Genomic DNA, 18,759 nt, shown 5'->3' with positions numbered 1-18,759 from the left:
TGGCTTGGTGGTCAGATGACTGGGTGGGCATGGCCAATAACAATAAATAATAAAAATAAAGTATACAAAACAATAAGAGGTACCAAAAACCAACTTTGTCACTTTATACACACACAACACAACACAACTGACACACAACACAACTGACTCACACACAATGTAAAAGCAGCTGCACTTCACACTTCACACACTTCACACAGCCACAAAAAGCTCAAAAACCAACTTTCACACTTTACACACACACACAACACAAAACAACACAACTGTCTCACACACAATGTAAAAGCAGCTGCACTTCACATTTCACACACTTCACACAACCACAAAAAGCTCAAAAACCAACTTTCACACTTTAAACACACACAACACAACACAACTCACACCACACACACACACATACACACAAAATGCCACATACAGCTTTGTGAGATTTTTTGTGTTTGTGTAGTTAGAGTGAAACACTACAGAAACACACCAACTCTCAGAAAGCTGCACAAATATTTTATTTTATTTTATTTTATTTATATTTTTTAGATCAGGGGTCTCCAACCTTAGTAACTTGGTTTGTGGACTTCAATTCTCAGAGTTCCTCAGCCAGCAAAGCAGCTAAGTGCTTTATCGCAGCCCAGAATCTCTTAAAAGGTTTTCTACAAGCTCTTAGGCTGAAGAGCTTGTAGAAAACATGTTTTTTTTTTCTTTTAAAGGCATGTCTTCAGCTGAAGGAAAACTGGTTTTAAAAGTAAAAAAAAACAAAACCTCATGGCTCGGCTCAGCAGATGCAGGGGCCAGGGCCAGGGATTTTTGCTACCGGTCCTCTGAACCACCCACCATGATCGCTACCGGATCGGGCGAACCAGTCCGAACCGGGAGTATCTCATCCCTGGTATATTTCATCCTCACAGGACATATTTAATCTTTCTTGGTAAATTAAGCCTAAGAGTTTCCTGTCAGAATAATTACAAAATAATTGCAAAATTTTGAGTTTTCCCGAACCTGCTCATATCATAACTTTATATTATTTCTGGTTGGATAAGCAGTTGCCTTCACATCTGAATGTCAAAAATAAGGCAATGGTAACATCTGCAGAGTCACTGAAGCAGTACGTGTGAGCTTAAATGGACTCCAGAGGATAGTAGAGGACAGGAAGGCCTGGAGGAACGTGGTCCATGGGGTCATTATGGGTTGGACATGACTTCACAACTAACAACAACAACAACAACAACAACAACAACATCATCTTCAGAAATGGAGAGAGGAGGAGGAAGGATAGTTGTAGTATGTGTTTATTTTAAAAGGTTGGTATATTTTCCCATATTTAGCAACATGAAAAGCAATTCTGCATGGCTTCCAGCTGCTTCTTAAACTAACTTCAGAAATTCCAGTCCACATTGTTAAGAGATTGCCAACAGGACCAAACAAGGGGTCAGTACAGACTATGGACACCAAGAGACCTGACCGATGGTTCTCCAGCTTCTTGCTCATCATTCACTGGTTGATTCCCACATGCATCACTCTACCAGTGTCTGCCTTTTTCTTTTCAATTAGCCATTAACTTTAAATGAAACTTGATTTATTTTGGTTTGTAGGCTTCTAGAGTTTCTCATTTTAATAATTCAGCTTGACTTCTGAGAATCTACTGCATTTAGAAGTGATAGACAAAAACATATCAAAAGTGATTTGTTGGGAAAGATGGTATGTTATGGTCTATGCCTGTTTTATTATATTGTGTTTGTATGTTTATAATAATAGCTGTAGTCAAACTTCTGTAGATTGCCCTAGGATATTTTAGCTCAGAAATACTTTTTTTTAAATAAAGAAATAGATGCATAACTTAAAGAAAGCTGCTATGCAGAATGTAAGTCCTGTTTAAATAGGAATTAGGTCATTGTCTCATCCCAATTTACATTTCCTCATACATATTAATTATTAATTTATATTTCATGAGACAAAACCTCAGAAACAGACATAGCCTTCAAACCTCATTTCGCAGCGGTTGTGAATCTGAATTTTGTTGACAATACGTCAACAAAATCTCCATGTAAATGCCAACATTAGAATGTGCTTAAAGTCAGTTTGATTTTCCATTTTATTATTCATCGCTGTTGGCAGAAACAAATTCAGCGGAAGGTCCCTAAGTAATAATGACTAATTTGATAATGCTCTTACAAATGTCTGGTGTGGTTTTCCTCTTTCCTCATTATTCCTAATCATGCTGAATCATACCCTCGCTTAATAAATTTTAGGGGAAAAAAAGCTGTGTGTAACTCAGTTACGATAACCCAAATTTTATACCTGAAGCAGATGCTGAGAGCAAAGAGATGCAACTCTTTATGGTAAATATTATGTTTATGGAAAATAAAAACAACTACTAGATTTCTGGACTAGAAAACTGTCATGAAATGACCTGTGAGGAGAATTACAGGTAGTCCTCAACTTATGACCACAATGGGGGTCAGAAATCCAGTCATAAGTCATTGCAGTTGCAGGTTAAGGCACCCAGGTGACCAGACCCATTTTCCCACTTTATCTATTGAAAGGCTGTCATTAAACAAAGCAGTCTGGACGTTAAGCAAATGATACAGTTGCTAAGTGAACGGTGCAGTTGTTAAGCAAACCCAGTCTTCCAAATGGGCAGTTTTTCCTGGAAACTGTTAAAAATCTCTGGAAACCAGCAAAAAACCCATCATAGTCACATTACTGAGGGACCCTGCAACTAGTCATAAATACCATCTGGTTGCCAATCACTTGAAAATATAGACTGTTTATTTTCTGCAGGAAAATGTGACATTTTACAATAGCCGGAAGTGCTTTATAGGCAAAAAAACACCCATTTTTGAGTCACCCATTGTGACTCTGAACAATCGTAAAACGACCAGTCGTAAGACTTCCCATACACTAATTTTGTGTTGTCGAGATTTTCTCTTGTGTTTCTTCTTCACAAATTTACATTACAAAGGTCAATGATAACTAATTGGTTTTATTTTACATAGTCATTTTATTTGTTTGCTTATATATTTGTAAATAACTCTAGGCCCGTGAGGGCGAACTATGGCATGTGTGCCACAGGTGGCATGCAGAGTCCTCTCTGTGGGCACGCAAGCCGTCGCCCAGCTCAGCTCCATCCCGCATGCACACATGTCTCCTGCTGGCCAGCTGATTTTCGGATCTTTGCCGCTCATGCACAGGGGGCGGGGCACATGTGGGAGATGGGCATGCATGCCCGGGGGTGGGGTGGGGGGTCATGCACACATGGGGAGATGCGGGGGTTGGTGGGGCACCCCCCCCACGCACCTGTTTTGGGCCTAGCAGGCTTCCCTGCAGCCTCCTGGGACCAAAAACGGGCCACAGGGGTGTGTGGTGAGCCCCCCGCCACTCATTTTTTATCACAGGAGGCTGCAGGAAGGCCTACTAGGCCCAAAATGGCGCACCAGGGTCTCGGGCACATGCACGAGGGTGGGGGTAGTGCAGGGGGTTCACATGTGCATGCGTGGGGGCATGGGGCATGAGAGAAGCACTCGCATTTTACCCCCCTTTTGAGGGGTATAGTACTACTACTGTCTGTCCATCCGTCCATCCACCCACCCACCCACCCATTCCATCCATCCACCCACCCACCCATCCATCCATCCATCCATCCATCCATCCATCCATCCACCCACCCACCCACCCACCCACCCACCCACCCACCTATCTATCTATCTATCTATCTATCTATCTATCTATCTATCTATCTATCTATCTATCTTGCATATCACACCTGCCAGTCCCTGGGTAGATTGCAGATAAAGCAGTAAAATAATATAAAAGTTATAGGTAAAAACAAGTTAAAAACCATATTAAAACAAATGTTATAAACCAGATTACAGCAACATTAAAAAGGGACAGTTACAAAGTTTTGATGAAAACTTGATTTCATTCAAACATCTGACAAACATTTCAACTCAAATTACTCAGAAAAAAATCTTCATTTAGGAGCCTGTGAAGATAGCAAAGAAGCAGGAGGATGTTTTGACTCAGTGCTAACTAGAATACACATTGTATTGTCCTGCAGAAATACAGTATATTACTGGAAAAATCAGTAAGTGGACAAATTACCTTTTCACAGAAGCTTGTTTGCAGTTACTGATCTTATCATTGAGATATGGGTTATTGGTTGTTTTCAAACATAACAGCTCTATATCACCACTTATATCAAGCTATTGTAATTAAAATATTTGCAGTGAAGTTTTGTCTTTCAGGTCAAGTGAGTTATTTGGAGACCATGAAGTTATAAGTATTTTTAAACTATTGATTTTCAAGGAGTCAACATCCTGGCAGAAAGGGTTAGCTATCTGAACTAGCAAAATGATGTTTAAACAATTACATTCTCAAGCTGAAATTCTGGAGAGCTATCATGAAGACTTGAAAGTCAGTGTTTGGTATATACCTTGCTAGTATTACACCAGAATAAAGGATAGCAAAAGCTCAGGACTGAAAATGCAGCCAACGTACCTGGAGCTAAGTAAGCAGAACACAAAAGGGGAAAGAAGACACCTGGATGAACTGTTCTCCTGGAAATTACACTCCAAGTCTCAGATATTTCCACACTTACCATAATTTTTGGAATATAAGACGCACCAGAGTATAAGACGCACCTTAGTTTTTGGGGAGGAAAATAGGAAAAAAAATTCTGCCTACCAAGTATTCATCTGACTAGCATCCTGAGCCTGGTCAGCTTCAGCACATTAGTTTGCTGATTTTGTGTGCGCATGCACCTGATTGGGGCTGAAATACAGCTTCTAAAGCACAGCTGATTGTCAGAGGGAGCAGCAATAAGAACAGCAGATGAAGTGCGGAATATCGCTTCACTCGCACGAGCCTCATTGAGGCTAAAAAAACAGCTTCAAAAGCACAGCTGATCTTCAGAGGGAGCTCCAGTGACTAAAACAGGTGAAGTGCAGAATGAGTAAGAGAAGGTAGGAGACAGCTCTGGGTAGCCATTTTGGGCATTGCGCGTCATGTTTTCAGCCTCCAAATGTGGCATGTTTTCAGGTGGCGATCAGTGGCGATGTGCTTTGGCAATCCCGCAGCCCAGAAGGGCTCTCAAATAGAATGTTTGAAGGCTGAAAACATGACGTGTGGTGCCCAAAATGGCTAAGCCATTGTCGGTGGCAATCTCTGCAGCAAGGAAGAGGGTGCATGGAGACCGAAGGGTGAGGGCCGGTAGGTGGGTGAGGCTACATCTGGACTATAAAATGCACCAAATTTTCTGCCTCTTTTAGGGGTGAAAAAGTGCATCGTATACTCCGAAAAATACGTATGTATCGTATGGAAAACGGGATCTTTAGTTGTCCATGTTTCTCCCAGAATGATAAGGATAATGTGACAAAAACAACTAAAACGTGATGGGATGATGGAGTCTCCTTTGGAAGACTCCAAAGAAATAGGCCCAGCATAAAGGGTGGTGGAGTTGTGCTGTGTATGTGTGAGGGTATCATTAAGATGACTTTAGCTGATCTCCAAAAGCTAAGGACATCTGCACTTAGGGATGATAGACCACTAGATGACCTAAACCAGGGGTCTTCAGCCTTGGCAACTTTAAGCCTGGTGGACTTCAACTCCCAGAATTACCCATCCAGCCTTGCTGGCTGGGGTATTCTGGGAGTTGAAGTCCTCCAGGCTTAAAGTTGCCAAGGCTGGAGACCTCTGACCTAAGCAATACCAAAGCAGTTGGCTAGATTAGGACTTTTTTAAAAAAAATCCTGGAAAATCTCACTGTAGCAGGCATCTTTTTACCGTCGGCCAATGAACTACATGGATAACTTTGAATCGATCTCAACTCTAATAACTCTTTGTCTTTAATTAGACAGCAGAATGCTCTGGCAAGAAAGGTTTATTTTACATGTGAACCTGTACACAGATACACACACAAAGAGAGAGTGAGAGAGAGAAATTCATCATAATTTCATCAGAGAGAGAGAAAATCATCATCCATCAGAACATGGGAATCCTGTGGAAAATGTTTGGGTCAGAAGAAAAAGAAACAAGAGTAATAATGACTTAGTCAGAAGGTAGAAAAAAGAGCAAGGGCTCTGCTACCTGGACGTGGTCTTCGCAAATAGAGTAAAATTACTGAAGAAATGAAAGTGAGTAGAAGCTGAGGAAAAGCAATCATGTTATCCTTGAACTTATAATAACCGGGTGATGATGTATTGAGAAGCGGCAGGCCTTTATACTGGGCTTTAGAGGAGTGGATTTTAATGAATGTTAGAACCAAAAGGAAAGCCAAACAGAGTACAAGCCATTACAAGAAGAAAGTGGTGACCTGATAATAGAATACAAGAAACCTGTTACTCTACTGCAAATGATCCCAAATGCAGGTAAGAAGAAAGCAGAGCTAAATACAACCAAGCACACAAATTACCTAACTCTGGCACCAATTAACTGGACTAGATCCTAAATTTAACATCTCCCAACATGTTCTCTCTCTCAGCCCAGGTTTTGAGTCAGTGGTGGGATTCAGCCGGTTCTGTCCGGTTCGGGCAAACTGGTAGTGGCGATTGAGGGCCCACCCACCCGGACATAATGTGTGAGCATTTGTGAACCGGTAGGGAAGGTAAGTGAATCCCACCTGAGTCATTCATGGAAGATGTTTCACAGGACAGATACTCCTATTTTTAATCTCCTAGATTGAATATGCCATTAAGTAGAGCTCTACTAGTCCACATTATGCTATAGTAAAGGAGGGAACTGAAGCTTAAGATGGTAGAGAAGAAATAACAGATAACATGTACATCTGAACTAGACTGTGTTGTTTCTCTGTGTCATATAATAAGATATGTGGGTATGTGGGTATATGCATAATATTTATTTATCTTTTGTTTCTTTGTTTATGTAGTATATATTGGAGGTGATAACCTTTTGAGACTGTATGCCACAAAATTTCATTTTAATGTATGCAAATTAGTGTACATTTAAAGTTATTCTAAGTCTAAGTCTAACAGCTAAGTTAAACAAATTCAATTCTCCAAGGCCAAATGGATTGTTAGGGTACTATAAGAACTAGCAGAGGTGGTCGCAGAACCACCCTTAGTCATCTTTGAGAACTCTTGGATGAGTGATGATATCCTAGACAGCTGAAGAAAGCAAATGATATTTCCACCTTCAAAGAGGAAACAAAAGCTAAGGAAACCATAAATCTGTTAGCTTGACATCTATTCTGGGAAAGCCTATTATTTTTATTTATTTATTTATTTATTTATTTGATTTTTATACCGCCCTTCTCCCGAAGGACTCAGGGCGGTGTACAGGCAAAAATAAAACAGATAATACAATATACAATTTAAAATGCAATTAAAAAACTTATTTTACAATTAGCCTAAGAAGTAAAAATATACAATAAACTAAAAACCCCATTTAAAATTAATTAATAAGAATTTAAAATTAATAAAATTCAATTTAAGCCAGCCCCGCGTGAATAAAAAGATGTGTCTTCAGTTTGCGACGGAATGTCCGAAGGTCAGGTATTTGGCGTAAACCCGGGGGAAGCTCGTTCCAGAGTGTGGGAGCCCCCACAGAGAAGGACCTTTCCCTGGGGGCCGCCAGCCGACATTGCTTGGCGGACGGCACCCTGAGAAGTCCCTCTCTGTGAGAGCGTATGGGTCAGTGGGAGGCATGTGGTAACAGCAGGCGGTCCCGTAAGTACCCAGGCCCTAAGCCATGGAGCGCTTTAAAGGTAGTAACCAAAACCTTAAAGTGCACTCGAAAGGCCACAGGTGCCAGTGCAGTCTGCGCAGGAGCGGTGTTATATGGGAGCTACGCGTAGCTCCCTCTATCACCCGCGCAGCTGCATTCTGGACTAACTGAAGCCTCCGAGTGCACCTCAAGGGGAGCCCCATGTAGAGAGCATTACAATAATCCAAGCGAGAGGTAACGAGCGCATGAGTGACTGAGTTATATTATTTAACAGCATATTTGTGAGTTCCTGGAGGAACATACCACAATTACTAGGAGCCAGTGAATTAAAGGCAGACAAATCGGGTCAAATTAACCCTCGTTGAGAAAGTTACTAGTCTAGTAAAGAAGGAAAATGCCCTATACATAGTATACCTAGATCTCAGCAAAATGTTCAGTAAAAGCCAACACAGTTAAATATGGTCTATATCATGGTTTCTGATCTTTCTTGGGAATTCTGGGAACAGAATCCTTCTTCTTAAAGTTGCTAAGGCTGAGACACACTGGTCTAGATGATTTTACTATTAGATGAACTCACAATCGATTGAACGATGGCATCAAAAGAATGCTCATTAATAGTATGTAGAATTCACTGACTCAATTGTTACTGAAGCAGCCACTTTGTTACAGATTTGTGTGAGAGTGTTTCCTCTGGATGCCTACATTTAGTTTTGCATCATTGCTATTTTATACTGGTAACAAGATTTTTACAATTCATATTAGCAGAAATACATTGGGGGGAAAAAATCCCCAAAATAAATGAAAGAACTATTTGCTTATCAGTGTAGATCTCCCATGTAGATGTGTATATTCAACATAATTTGATTAGTGTTCCATACTAATTTAATTAATGTCTTGCTTAAAAAATACAATCCATTAAAAAATCTATACCTATTTCTATCTGCAGCTTTCAGCATAGGTTGCTTTTCTTAGAAACTTCCACTACACATAGTTTTAGCATAAATTCCCAACGGTACAAATCTTTAACATAAAATACTCAGATGTCATTCCTTATTACAGATATTTGCCTCAAATAGGTTTTTAAAAGTAATTTATCTTATGCAAAGTCTGATTTAAAATACGATGACCTATTTTTGCAAGTAGCTTTCCGAAATGTATTTTTTCTTTCTTACAAAAATTTATTTTTTGTTTGTTTGTTGCATTTGGGGATAGCTTTTTGAATGGACAGAGAAGCAGCCACATCCTAGACAATCTTCTGCAGGATTTTATCGACAGTACTTTGGTAATGGATACATAAGCAGCAAGGGGGATAGATAGATGCACACATTATTGAGTCTAACCCCTTGTTTAGCATATTCCAATCAGTAAGCACACACCCTAGGAAGGATATTAATGAGTTGGAAAGGACTGAAGAGTGTGAGGATAATAAAGCATCTAGGAAATTCCAGTATATTTTGTTTAGAGGGTACAGAAGATATCTGTTATGTGGACCCTAAAGGCAAAATAGGAATGACAATTTATTTCAGCCCAGTGAACTCACTGGGGGAACCTGCTGGAAAATGGGCTTAGTTTCAACATTCAGAAGGAAGTTCTACTTCTGAGATCAATCCAAAAATTCCTCTTGAAGATATTGAGTGTCAAGTATTATTGTATTTTAGGTCAGGGATGGAGTCCCAAGTTCAGACACATTTTCCCCATTCTACCTCTTCCTAATAGTTCTTCACAGTGGTAGCACTTAATCATCAAGACCAGGGGTCTCCAACCTTGGTCCCCTTAAGATTTGTAGACTTCAACTCCCAGAGTTCCTCAGCCAGCTTTGCTGGCTGAGGGACTCTGGGAGTTGAAGTCCACAAGTCTTAAAGGGACCAAGGTTGGAGACCCCTGATCAAGACTATTGCAAATACCACCAAGTGATTTCTTGTTCCTATGCCCAAATATTTCAAGCTGAAGTTGACCTCAGAAGTTAGGCCACTTCTACTTCTGTTTTGCAGTATCATGGTTAAATGAGAACTTCATTGTTAGAAACTACTCATTGTGGAATCATTTTGATGTTGTATTATTTAATACTTTACTTTTTTCCTCTGTTCGACTTGATTCAGCTTGATTATGCTGAATATGAACGTTTTGCAAAACATCTGCCAAATAGAAGTAGTCCTTAATTTATAGCCATTCATTTAATGACAGTTCAAAGTTGTGATGGACTTGGAAAATATGACTTATAACTAGTCCTTGAAGTTATGCCCATCACACAAACCCAGCAGACATGTGATCATAATTTGAGTGCTTAACAATCTGCTCATATTTATGATAGTTGCAGTGTCTTGCATCACATAATGATGATTTATAACATTCCCAGCTGGCTTCCAACAATCCAAGTCAATTGGGGAAGCCAGTTTGCAACTGCAGTAAAAATGGTCATAAGAGCAGGTCTAGTCATGTGATGACCATTTCATTTAGTGACCAAAATTCCAGTCCCAATTGTGGTCAAACATTCAAGGCTACCTGTATCCAATCAATACCTCAGTACTGATCTCTCAAAGTCCAAAGAGCCCAACTTAGTAGAAGAAAATGGTGCTTAATCTACAGTGTACCTATCTGACTGGTATTAAAGCAAGATTCTAATCTAGGAATCATGGAAGAATTTCCTGCATGAGTAGTATTTGCTTACAAAAGGACAGGCAAGCTGCTACTGCAAACTTTCTCTCAGTTACAAAGTAGAGAATTATTATGAGCAGAACTTCAGTTGCTTGGCTGCAGACAAGAGAGTGATGTTTACTGTTTGCACTTCATAATTTTGCTATAGTTCAAATCACACTTTTGAGAACAGCCAGTAATATTTTAAACAAGATGTCCTTCACCATTCCATTTCTTACTAATAGCTTTTTCAAGTATTCTTGTAGTCACAGAACACAATGTGCTGAATTTCATGAAAAATGTGACATTAATGTTGTAATTTTACACCTGGGAGCTACCGAATGCATATACCGAAGACATGATGAAGTATAAAGTGTTGCAATAATACATACAGTTATGGCTATCACTTCTTGGTTCGTTGCTAAGAATAATGCCTTATGTAGTATTTGAATTTGAATTTCAGGCTTTTATCATAGTTTTGCTCAGTGGAAACTGGTATTCACTGGATCAGTTGAAAAAGACATGCACATTCAAAGCAAAAAATGGCTGGGTTTGGACAATCCACTTAACTAAGTCAGTGAAAGACCTAGCAGATGTACTCATACAATGTACTAAGTTGAGTTAGTGTTAATGTTGGTTTGACTTTTTATAGCTTAGTATGCTGTGAGAACCCAAACTCTTCAATCTCAGAGTGTGGGTTCTCACAGCATTCTAAGCTGTATAAAGTCAAACCAACATTAACACTAACCCAACTTAGTATATTGTATGAGTACATCTGCTAGGTCCTCCTCCTCCTCCTCCTCCTCCTCCTCCTCTTCATCATCTTCATCTTCTTCATCATGAGTTGGAAAGGACTTTCTGGTCCAATCCCCTGCTCAAGTAGGAGAACCAATAGTACTATTTGAGTCAAATGTCTTCTTAAAAGTCTCCAGTGATGGAGCACCCACAACTTCTAAAGGCAAGCTGTTCCACTGGTTAATTGTTCTCACTTTCAGGAAATTTCTCCTTAGTTGTAGGTTGTTTGGATAGTTTCCATCCATTGCTTTTTGTCTCGCCTTGCCTTGCCTTCTCCTCCCCTTCCCCTTGCATCCCTCAAATATTTTCCAACAATTAAAACTGTGGAATCCACAGTGTTGGAAGATGTTGATGGCTAATAGAATCTGAATAACCCCCTGTACTTTTGTCAAGTGCAATGACTGAACTGAATAATGTAAGCCTCAATGACTATATAGAAGACAATAATTGTACCGGTTCCACACCCCTTGGAGAATATGTGCTTTATTATGAAAATATATTCTATCTTCTTCACAGGGCAGTAAATTATAGTATTTATGGAATCTTAATGATCTAAGCGCAGTTGGAGCCTGAAGGTCAAGCCTGCAAACAGCATCCTAAATTTCTGTTTACCAATGAAGCTTTGTATTTATTGCAGCACTGTTTTTGCTGTTATAGTTAAAGGTCTGCCAGCATTTCCATTATAAACCACTATTTCAGAGGTTTATAACTCAGTCATAAATCTCTGCTCTAGAATGAAACACAGTGTAAAACAAGGTCTCCAGTATGGGAGTCTTGGTTTTTTTTTTTTCTCCCTTTCCATTTCTTTCTCATTTGCTATATGGAAATTCTTATTTTTTAAAAATGTAGAAGCTATCTAAAATATTAAAGATGAACAATCAGCTCTCAGTGGATTCAATGGAATGTATATTTTTCAGAAATAGAGAACCTACGGCTGGTTCAATATGTTTCCACCTTAAGAAACGGGTTTTTAAATTGGATTTTAAATGGGGTTTTATATTATGTATTTTATAATTAAATTATTGGCCATATTGAATAAGTTTTTTAATTGGTTTTATTGTATTGTATTGTATTGTATTTTATCTGGCTGTTAACCACCCTGAGTCCTTTGGGAGAAGGGCGGTATAAAAATTAAATAATAATAATAATAATAATAATAATAACACACACACACACACACACACATAATAATAATAATAATAATAATAATTATTATTATTATTATTATTATTATTATTATTATTATTATTATTATTATTATTATTATTATTATTATTATTATTAGAGAAATAAAGTCTATTGGTTAATACATTGTTTCAACTTTTAGGAATATTCACACTATATTAATGTCAGGATATTATAGAATTTTCTCTCCAGAGTTCTTGTGTAACAAGGTTTATGGAAAATACTATCATCTTTGGTGGACATGCCCGGCCGCAAAAAAAGTATTGGGCCAACATCAAAAAAATGGCTAGAAAAAATAACGGACCAACCGATTGATTGGAAACCAGAGACATTCTTGCTAGGAATATTTACTAGACACTATACCAAAGAAATAAAATACTTAATCTTACATATCATAACGGCCGCAAGAATTTCATACGCACAAAATTGGAAAAAAGGAAATATACCAACAGAGGAACAACTGATAAAGAAAATCTTAGGTTGTGCCAAGATGGACAAATTAACAAAGGAAATTAAAGAAAAGGAAGATACAGAATATTATGTAATATGGGAAAAATGGTACAAGTGGCTGGAGATTAGAAAAAGTGAACAGTGATGAAAGGGGAGAAACAATAACCGTAAGATATCTGTAAGACAGTGTATAAAATGTACAAATTTAATATTATGAGTGATAGGAATTATAGAGTAATAAGGGATAATGGGACAAGAAAGATAAAAATATTATAAGGGAAAATGAGAGAAAATGTAAATAGCAGGAAATCACCGCTATGAAACAGTCGTAACAAGGGAATGTATGTAATGTGTTCGGTGTTCATTATGTTGTGTTATAAATAAAAAACTCAATAAAGAAAAAAAGAAAAAACAGAAGCTGTTAGATGCTTTTTGCTGTGGATGTGGGGCTTCTAAAGCTGTAAGATATTGAGTGTTAGAATAAACCAAGAATTAGCCGTTTCTTTATTTTTGATAACCCATTTACAAGAATCTTGCCAGATCGATTGCATTCTCATATAATAGAAAACAACGATAATAAAAATGAATACAAATTAAAATAACTAAAAACAAAATAACAAACTGGATACATATTGGATTTTTTTTGGGGGGGGGGGAACAGCTATGTAGGAATGTTTGGTTGAAAAAATAGTTGCAAATGAGGCTAAGATAATATGGATTTCTGAATGCAAACTGATCAAGTCTTGGCTCATGTAACTGTGATTGAAAAGAAGAAAATGTGGATAAATAGATGTGGCAACAGAAGACAAGAAATTGAAGATCACAAAGTATCAAGACCTGAAAATTGAAACCAAAATATTATGGCATAAACCAGCTGTGGTGGCCACAGTAGTTATCAACACACTGGATGCCATACCAGAAAATCTTGGACAGTCCTTAGAAAATCTGCACTTTGACAAAATCTCCATTTGTCAATTGCAAAAGTCTACATTGCTGAGATTTGCACATATAGTTCACTGATACATTACAATGCCCTAGTTTTTGGGAAGAACTTGATGCTTATGAAGGTCAACACCAGCTAAAGAACTGATAGCTGTGATTTCATATTGTTGTGTCGATAATAATAATGTTTAACAGCTATAACCTAGTAGATGGTTTGCTTCAAAAACCTGTGTCCTTTACAAAAAAGACCAAAATAATCTTTCACTGATTTTCCTTCATAGAAATACATCTCAGTAAGGACGATGTTGTACTGAACTCTTACAAAATTACATGCTGGGTTTCTTTGTTATGGGTTCCATTTATTTTAGTGGTATCTTGTGATATGCACAAAAATACACCAGATGTATAGCAAGGCAGCTGCAAAAGACAAGTAAAATGACCATAAGGATGTGAAGTTCTGCTTTTACCTGTAAAACCCTGGTGGAACACCTGAAACTAAGAAGTTTTTCTCAAGACTCTGCAGTACGTCATTCAACATCCTGATACGGGCAGGTGCTCTTTCTTTGGGGTCGTTGGCTGGCCGCATCTCCTCTGATTGAAACAATTCTGCGCTCTCCCGTAAAGCATTGGCCACCTTCAGCAAATTGCCAACATTATGAGGCTCATCTGTTAAGAAAGGAATATGATACAAAAACAGTTTTTAGCTTTATTGACATACTAGGTTACTGATTCATTTCATTGTGATAGTTTTACCCAACTCAGCAGGCTAACTGTCTGTTAGTCCAGGATGTTGCCAACATTTCCAGTTGTACACAAAGAAGTTGTCCAGCTGTACACAGTTGTCATTTGTAGCATATATTGGTTAAAAGATAAAGTGTGTCTGGGATACCGATTCCAAATTAGTGTAAGCCTAATGTCAGACCTGGAAGCAATCTTTTACATTTGGGCCTTCAGGCCTGCCACATTTTCTACTGTGGGAAAATGGGAGTGGGGATTGCACAGAGTATGGGTGATATGTAGTCAAAATAACATTCCTTTCTCAGAGAGTCAAGGAAGCCTTGCCCTGGCACCTGGAGTTGGATGACTGGGAGGTATCTCTAGTTTGAACGGTGAATGATTGGACCATGTGATGGACATGTGGGTGCTGGGCACCCACATGTCCATCACATGGTCCAATCATTCACCATTCAAACTGAACTTGAACTTTCATTTGGGTGGGGAAAACCTGGAAACTTTCAGATTTGGGTTTTCCCAGATGTGCCAATATGACATCTTCAATAAAAAGGAACTTTAGGGAAATTCAAGCTTCAGAATCTTCTTTCATTGGGGATGTCACTTGGAACTCTGACAATATCAAGGCCAATGTTTCTCAGTCTTGGTAGACGGAAGATGTGAGGACTCCCAAAATTCCGCAACCAGCATGGAGATCTAGGCATTCTTTAAAAGATTCCATTCTGAGTATTAAAGGGAGATGCCAGTCTCTCTCTTGACTGCAGCATGGGCCATAGCTATAGGCTGAGTTTACTTGAAAGTCTCTTTTAAACCATGTCATAATAATCTGCTTGGGGAAAAAAACACACACACTGAAATGTGTTGCTTTAAAATTACAGTATTTCACTTGCTGAATACAGAAATTTAATAGTTGTTACTTAAAAAAAAAAAGAGTTGTACTGGAATATTCAAGCCCAACCATTGGCAGATAATAAGGTTTGATCTGTAGATTTCAGGTAAGCATAGGGCAGCTTAAATCTATGTCAACCAGAAACATGCAGTGTAAATTATTTATCTACCCATCTATTATCCATCTACACACTTATACATTGTGTGTGAGCATGTGTGCATCTCTCTCTCTCTCTCTCTCTCTCTCTCTCTCTCTCTCTCTGTGTGTGTGTGTGTGTGTGTGTGTGTGTGTGTGTGTGTGTGTTAGGTTTCCAGGATAAAAATTAAATTTTCATGAGCTGGGGAATTTTCAATCTGTTTATATTTTAAAAATATGTGAAACTTAAGCTGTGCTTTAAAATATTTACTGCATATGCACAATTTTGTGTACACTAAATTTGTACATTTTTTGTACTCAATTTCCCTGATATGTGCCTTTTTATATGTGATTTTCCTAAATCTAAATATTTTGTATGAATTTTTCTATCTGTTCTTCAGATATAATCATTCTTCTCATATTGTTTATATGCATTCTCTCATGATCATAATGTTTGACAAAAAGAAAGAAATACTATGTAGGTGATGAATAAAAGTCTATTGTATATAGGGTCATTCTTATTATAAACAAGTCATACTGGTCATACATTTATAATTATAACAATCAATCAGTCAGAATAGAGCTGGAAGGGACCTTGGAGGTCTTCTAGTCTAACTTGAAGGGGACTTTAATTCCACATGGAAGGACTTGAAGACAGAGATTTGGGGAACATACTTTAACGTTGAAAAAATAAATCTCTTTAAAAAAATATTTATCAAAGTCAAAATAGTCTGGTATTTTTCTAAGCAGATAGCCTGACTAGGTGGCTCAGTAGCTAAAACACTGAGCTTGTCAACCAGAAAGGTTGGCAGTTCGGCGGTTTGAATCCCTAGTACAGGTCTCCTGCGTGAGCAGGGGGTTGAATAATAGTAATAATAACAACAACAACAACAACAACAATAACAACAACAGCAACAACTAGATGACCTAGAGGTCCCTTCCAACTCTGCTGCTTTAACCATATTGAATTGGAAGATATTAATATTTTAAATAATAAGCTGTTTATGCTCAGTTCCCACATCAAGTTAAAGCAGAATAACAAAAGGAATTCGTATCCATAATATGATCTTGAGCATTATCCTCCATTTTTGAGGAGAACGTTAAGAATTGTTTTGAAGTCCTGAACCTCACTGATAAGGAAACAACCCCCCTCCAAAAAAAAAAACCCTTATGGAATGAAATTATATAAGGTCTTAAGGATAACTATGAAAGGAGCCAAAACCCAAGAAAAAGAAAAAAGAAACTGGTTGTCAGCACAGATAGTAGAAATTGCCGAGAAGAGAAGTTAAAGCAAAAGCCTCGTGGAAAAATATAATAAAGCATTTCTAAGAGGTGTTGTAAGAGAAAAGGAGCAATATTCCAACATCTGTAAAGGCACTGAACATGGAAGGAAAATCTTCCAAAAATATCTCCAAACTTAGACGGGTGCTCCAATGATGAATTGGATGCTAGCAGATAGATAGTATCTGATTTCAAGAACATCAAATGAAGATGGAAGATGTATATGAAAATTGTTTATGGTAGAGATGTCTACATCTAAAATATCTTTTAAGGTATCTCCTATTCTAGTCTCAAGTACTAGAAGATGAAGTCAGCTCAGCACTACCAAGATGGAAGGCTACAGAAACTGATGAATAACTATTTAATGATGACAACCAACAGAAATATTAATAAAGCTTCTCATCAAATATTGTCATAAAATCAGAAGAATGGCTTAGAGCAGGGCTGTCAAACTTGCATCATCATGGTGATGTCACGTGACGTATCATGATTATTTTCCCCCCTTTGCTAAATCAGGCCTGGGTATGGCCAGCATGTGACACATCTGGCCTGTTGGCCATGAGTTTGACAGCCCTGGCTTAGAGGATGAGAGATTGAAAAAAATCAGCATACACATCAATACTAAAGAAAGACTTCATACAGCAGGGGTCTCCAACCTTGGTCCCTTTAAGACTTGTGGACTTCAACTCCCAGAGTTCCTCAGCCAGCTTTGCTGGCTGAGGGACTCTGGGAGTTGAAGTCCACAAGTCTTAAAGGGACCAAGGTTGGAGACCCCTGTCATAGAGAGTGCAAACTATTATATGATGTCATGAATCCACATGTTAACTACTATATCATCTAAAGAAGACTGCAGCAGATTAGAGTTCGTGGAGAGTGAGATACCAGATATTTAAATGGGTTTTAAAAATTGGAAAGGGCCAAGGAACAATATATGTTATTGCTGATGCTTAATAGATAATAGGAAAAAACAGAGAATATAAAAATGAAGTCAATATTGTGCTGCATCGATTACAGAAAGCCTTGATTTTGTTGAACATGCGAAGTTGCAGAATATACTTAGAAAAATTAAAATCCCAGAACAATTTGTCCTAATGAGAAATCTGTACACTGGGCAGAAAATCACAGTCCAGAGGGAACACATTTAAACAGATTTTTTTTTTTTTTTTTTTTGCATTTATATCCCGCCCTTCTCCGAAGACTCAGGGCGGCTTACAGTGTATAAGGCAATAGTCTCATTCTATTTGTATATTATATACAAAGTCAACTTATTGCCCCCAACAATCTGGGTCCTCATTTTACCTACCTTATAAAGGATGGAAGGCTGAGTCAACCTTGGGCCTGGTGGGACTTGAACCTGCAGTAATTGCAAGCAGCTGCTGTTAATAACAGACTGTCTTACCAGTCTGAGCCACAGAGCCACAGATTGGCTCCAGGTTGGTATAGGAGTAAGATAAAGCTATGTATATTATTTACTTTATTCATTAAACATGAAACTCAGTCAACTGAACATCCAAAAAGGCATCACAAATACCATTGACTGGGTGCTAATGGTTGATACGGGTTGCTGCCAGCGTCCTAGGTATCAACCAAGTACCTTCTTAAGATGTACGATGTTCCAAGTAGCACAGTTTTTTGCAGTTCCGCTGGTGTTATTGCAGGAAGCTGCAATTTCTTCATATATTTTGTAAAATTCTTGGACATGGTACCAAGTGCCCCCATGACAATGGGTGTCGCTGTTACATGTTTCATCCATAGCTGTGTAGTTTCAATGGCCAGGTTGCGATATTTTATGATTTTTTTCTACTTCTTTTTCTTCGACTCTGGCATCTTCTGATACCGCAATGTCAATAAATTGTACGTATTGAAACAGATTGGTTCGAGGTTGGTATAAGAGTAAGATAAAGCTATAAATATTATTATTATTATTATTATTATTATTATTATTATTATTATTATTATTATTATTGTTGTTGTTGTTGTTGTTGTTGTTGTTGTTGTTGTAATATAATAAATATTATTATTATCACAAAATGACAGCAAAC

General features: G+C 38.1%; 1 protein-coding gene across 5 annotated transcripts in view; it reads right to left on the bottom strand.

The window, feature by feature from the left end:
* Positions 1–18,759, bottom strand: part of NAALADL2 (N-acetylated alpha-linked acidic dipeptidase like 2) — an 828,713-nt gene that overhangs the window by 52,951 nt on the left and 757,003 nt on the right. For 4 of the 5 annotated variants that reach the window (XM_058187422.1, XM_058187420.1, XM_058187421.1 and 1 more), the window contains one exon: positions 14,148–14,346. In XM_058187422.1, the coding sequence (XP_058043405.1) occupies positions 14,148–14,346 (199 nt within the window). Of the gene's footprint in view, positions 1–14,147; positions 14,347–18,759 lie in introns of those variants that run through there. The other variant, XM_058187424.1, reaches the window with a different exon arrangement.

The sequence above is a fragment of the Ahaetulla prasina genome, chromosome 6 (genome assembly GCF_028640845.1).
Source record: "Ahaetulla prasina isolate Xishuangbanna chromosome 6, ASM2864084v1, whole genome shotgun sequence".
NCBI classification, from domain to species: domain Eukaryota; kingdom Metazoa; phylum Chordata; class Lepidosauria; order Squamata; family Colubridae; genus Ahaetulla; species Ahaetulla prasina.
This window is presented reverse-complemented; position numbering and strand designations above follow the sequence as displayed.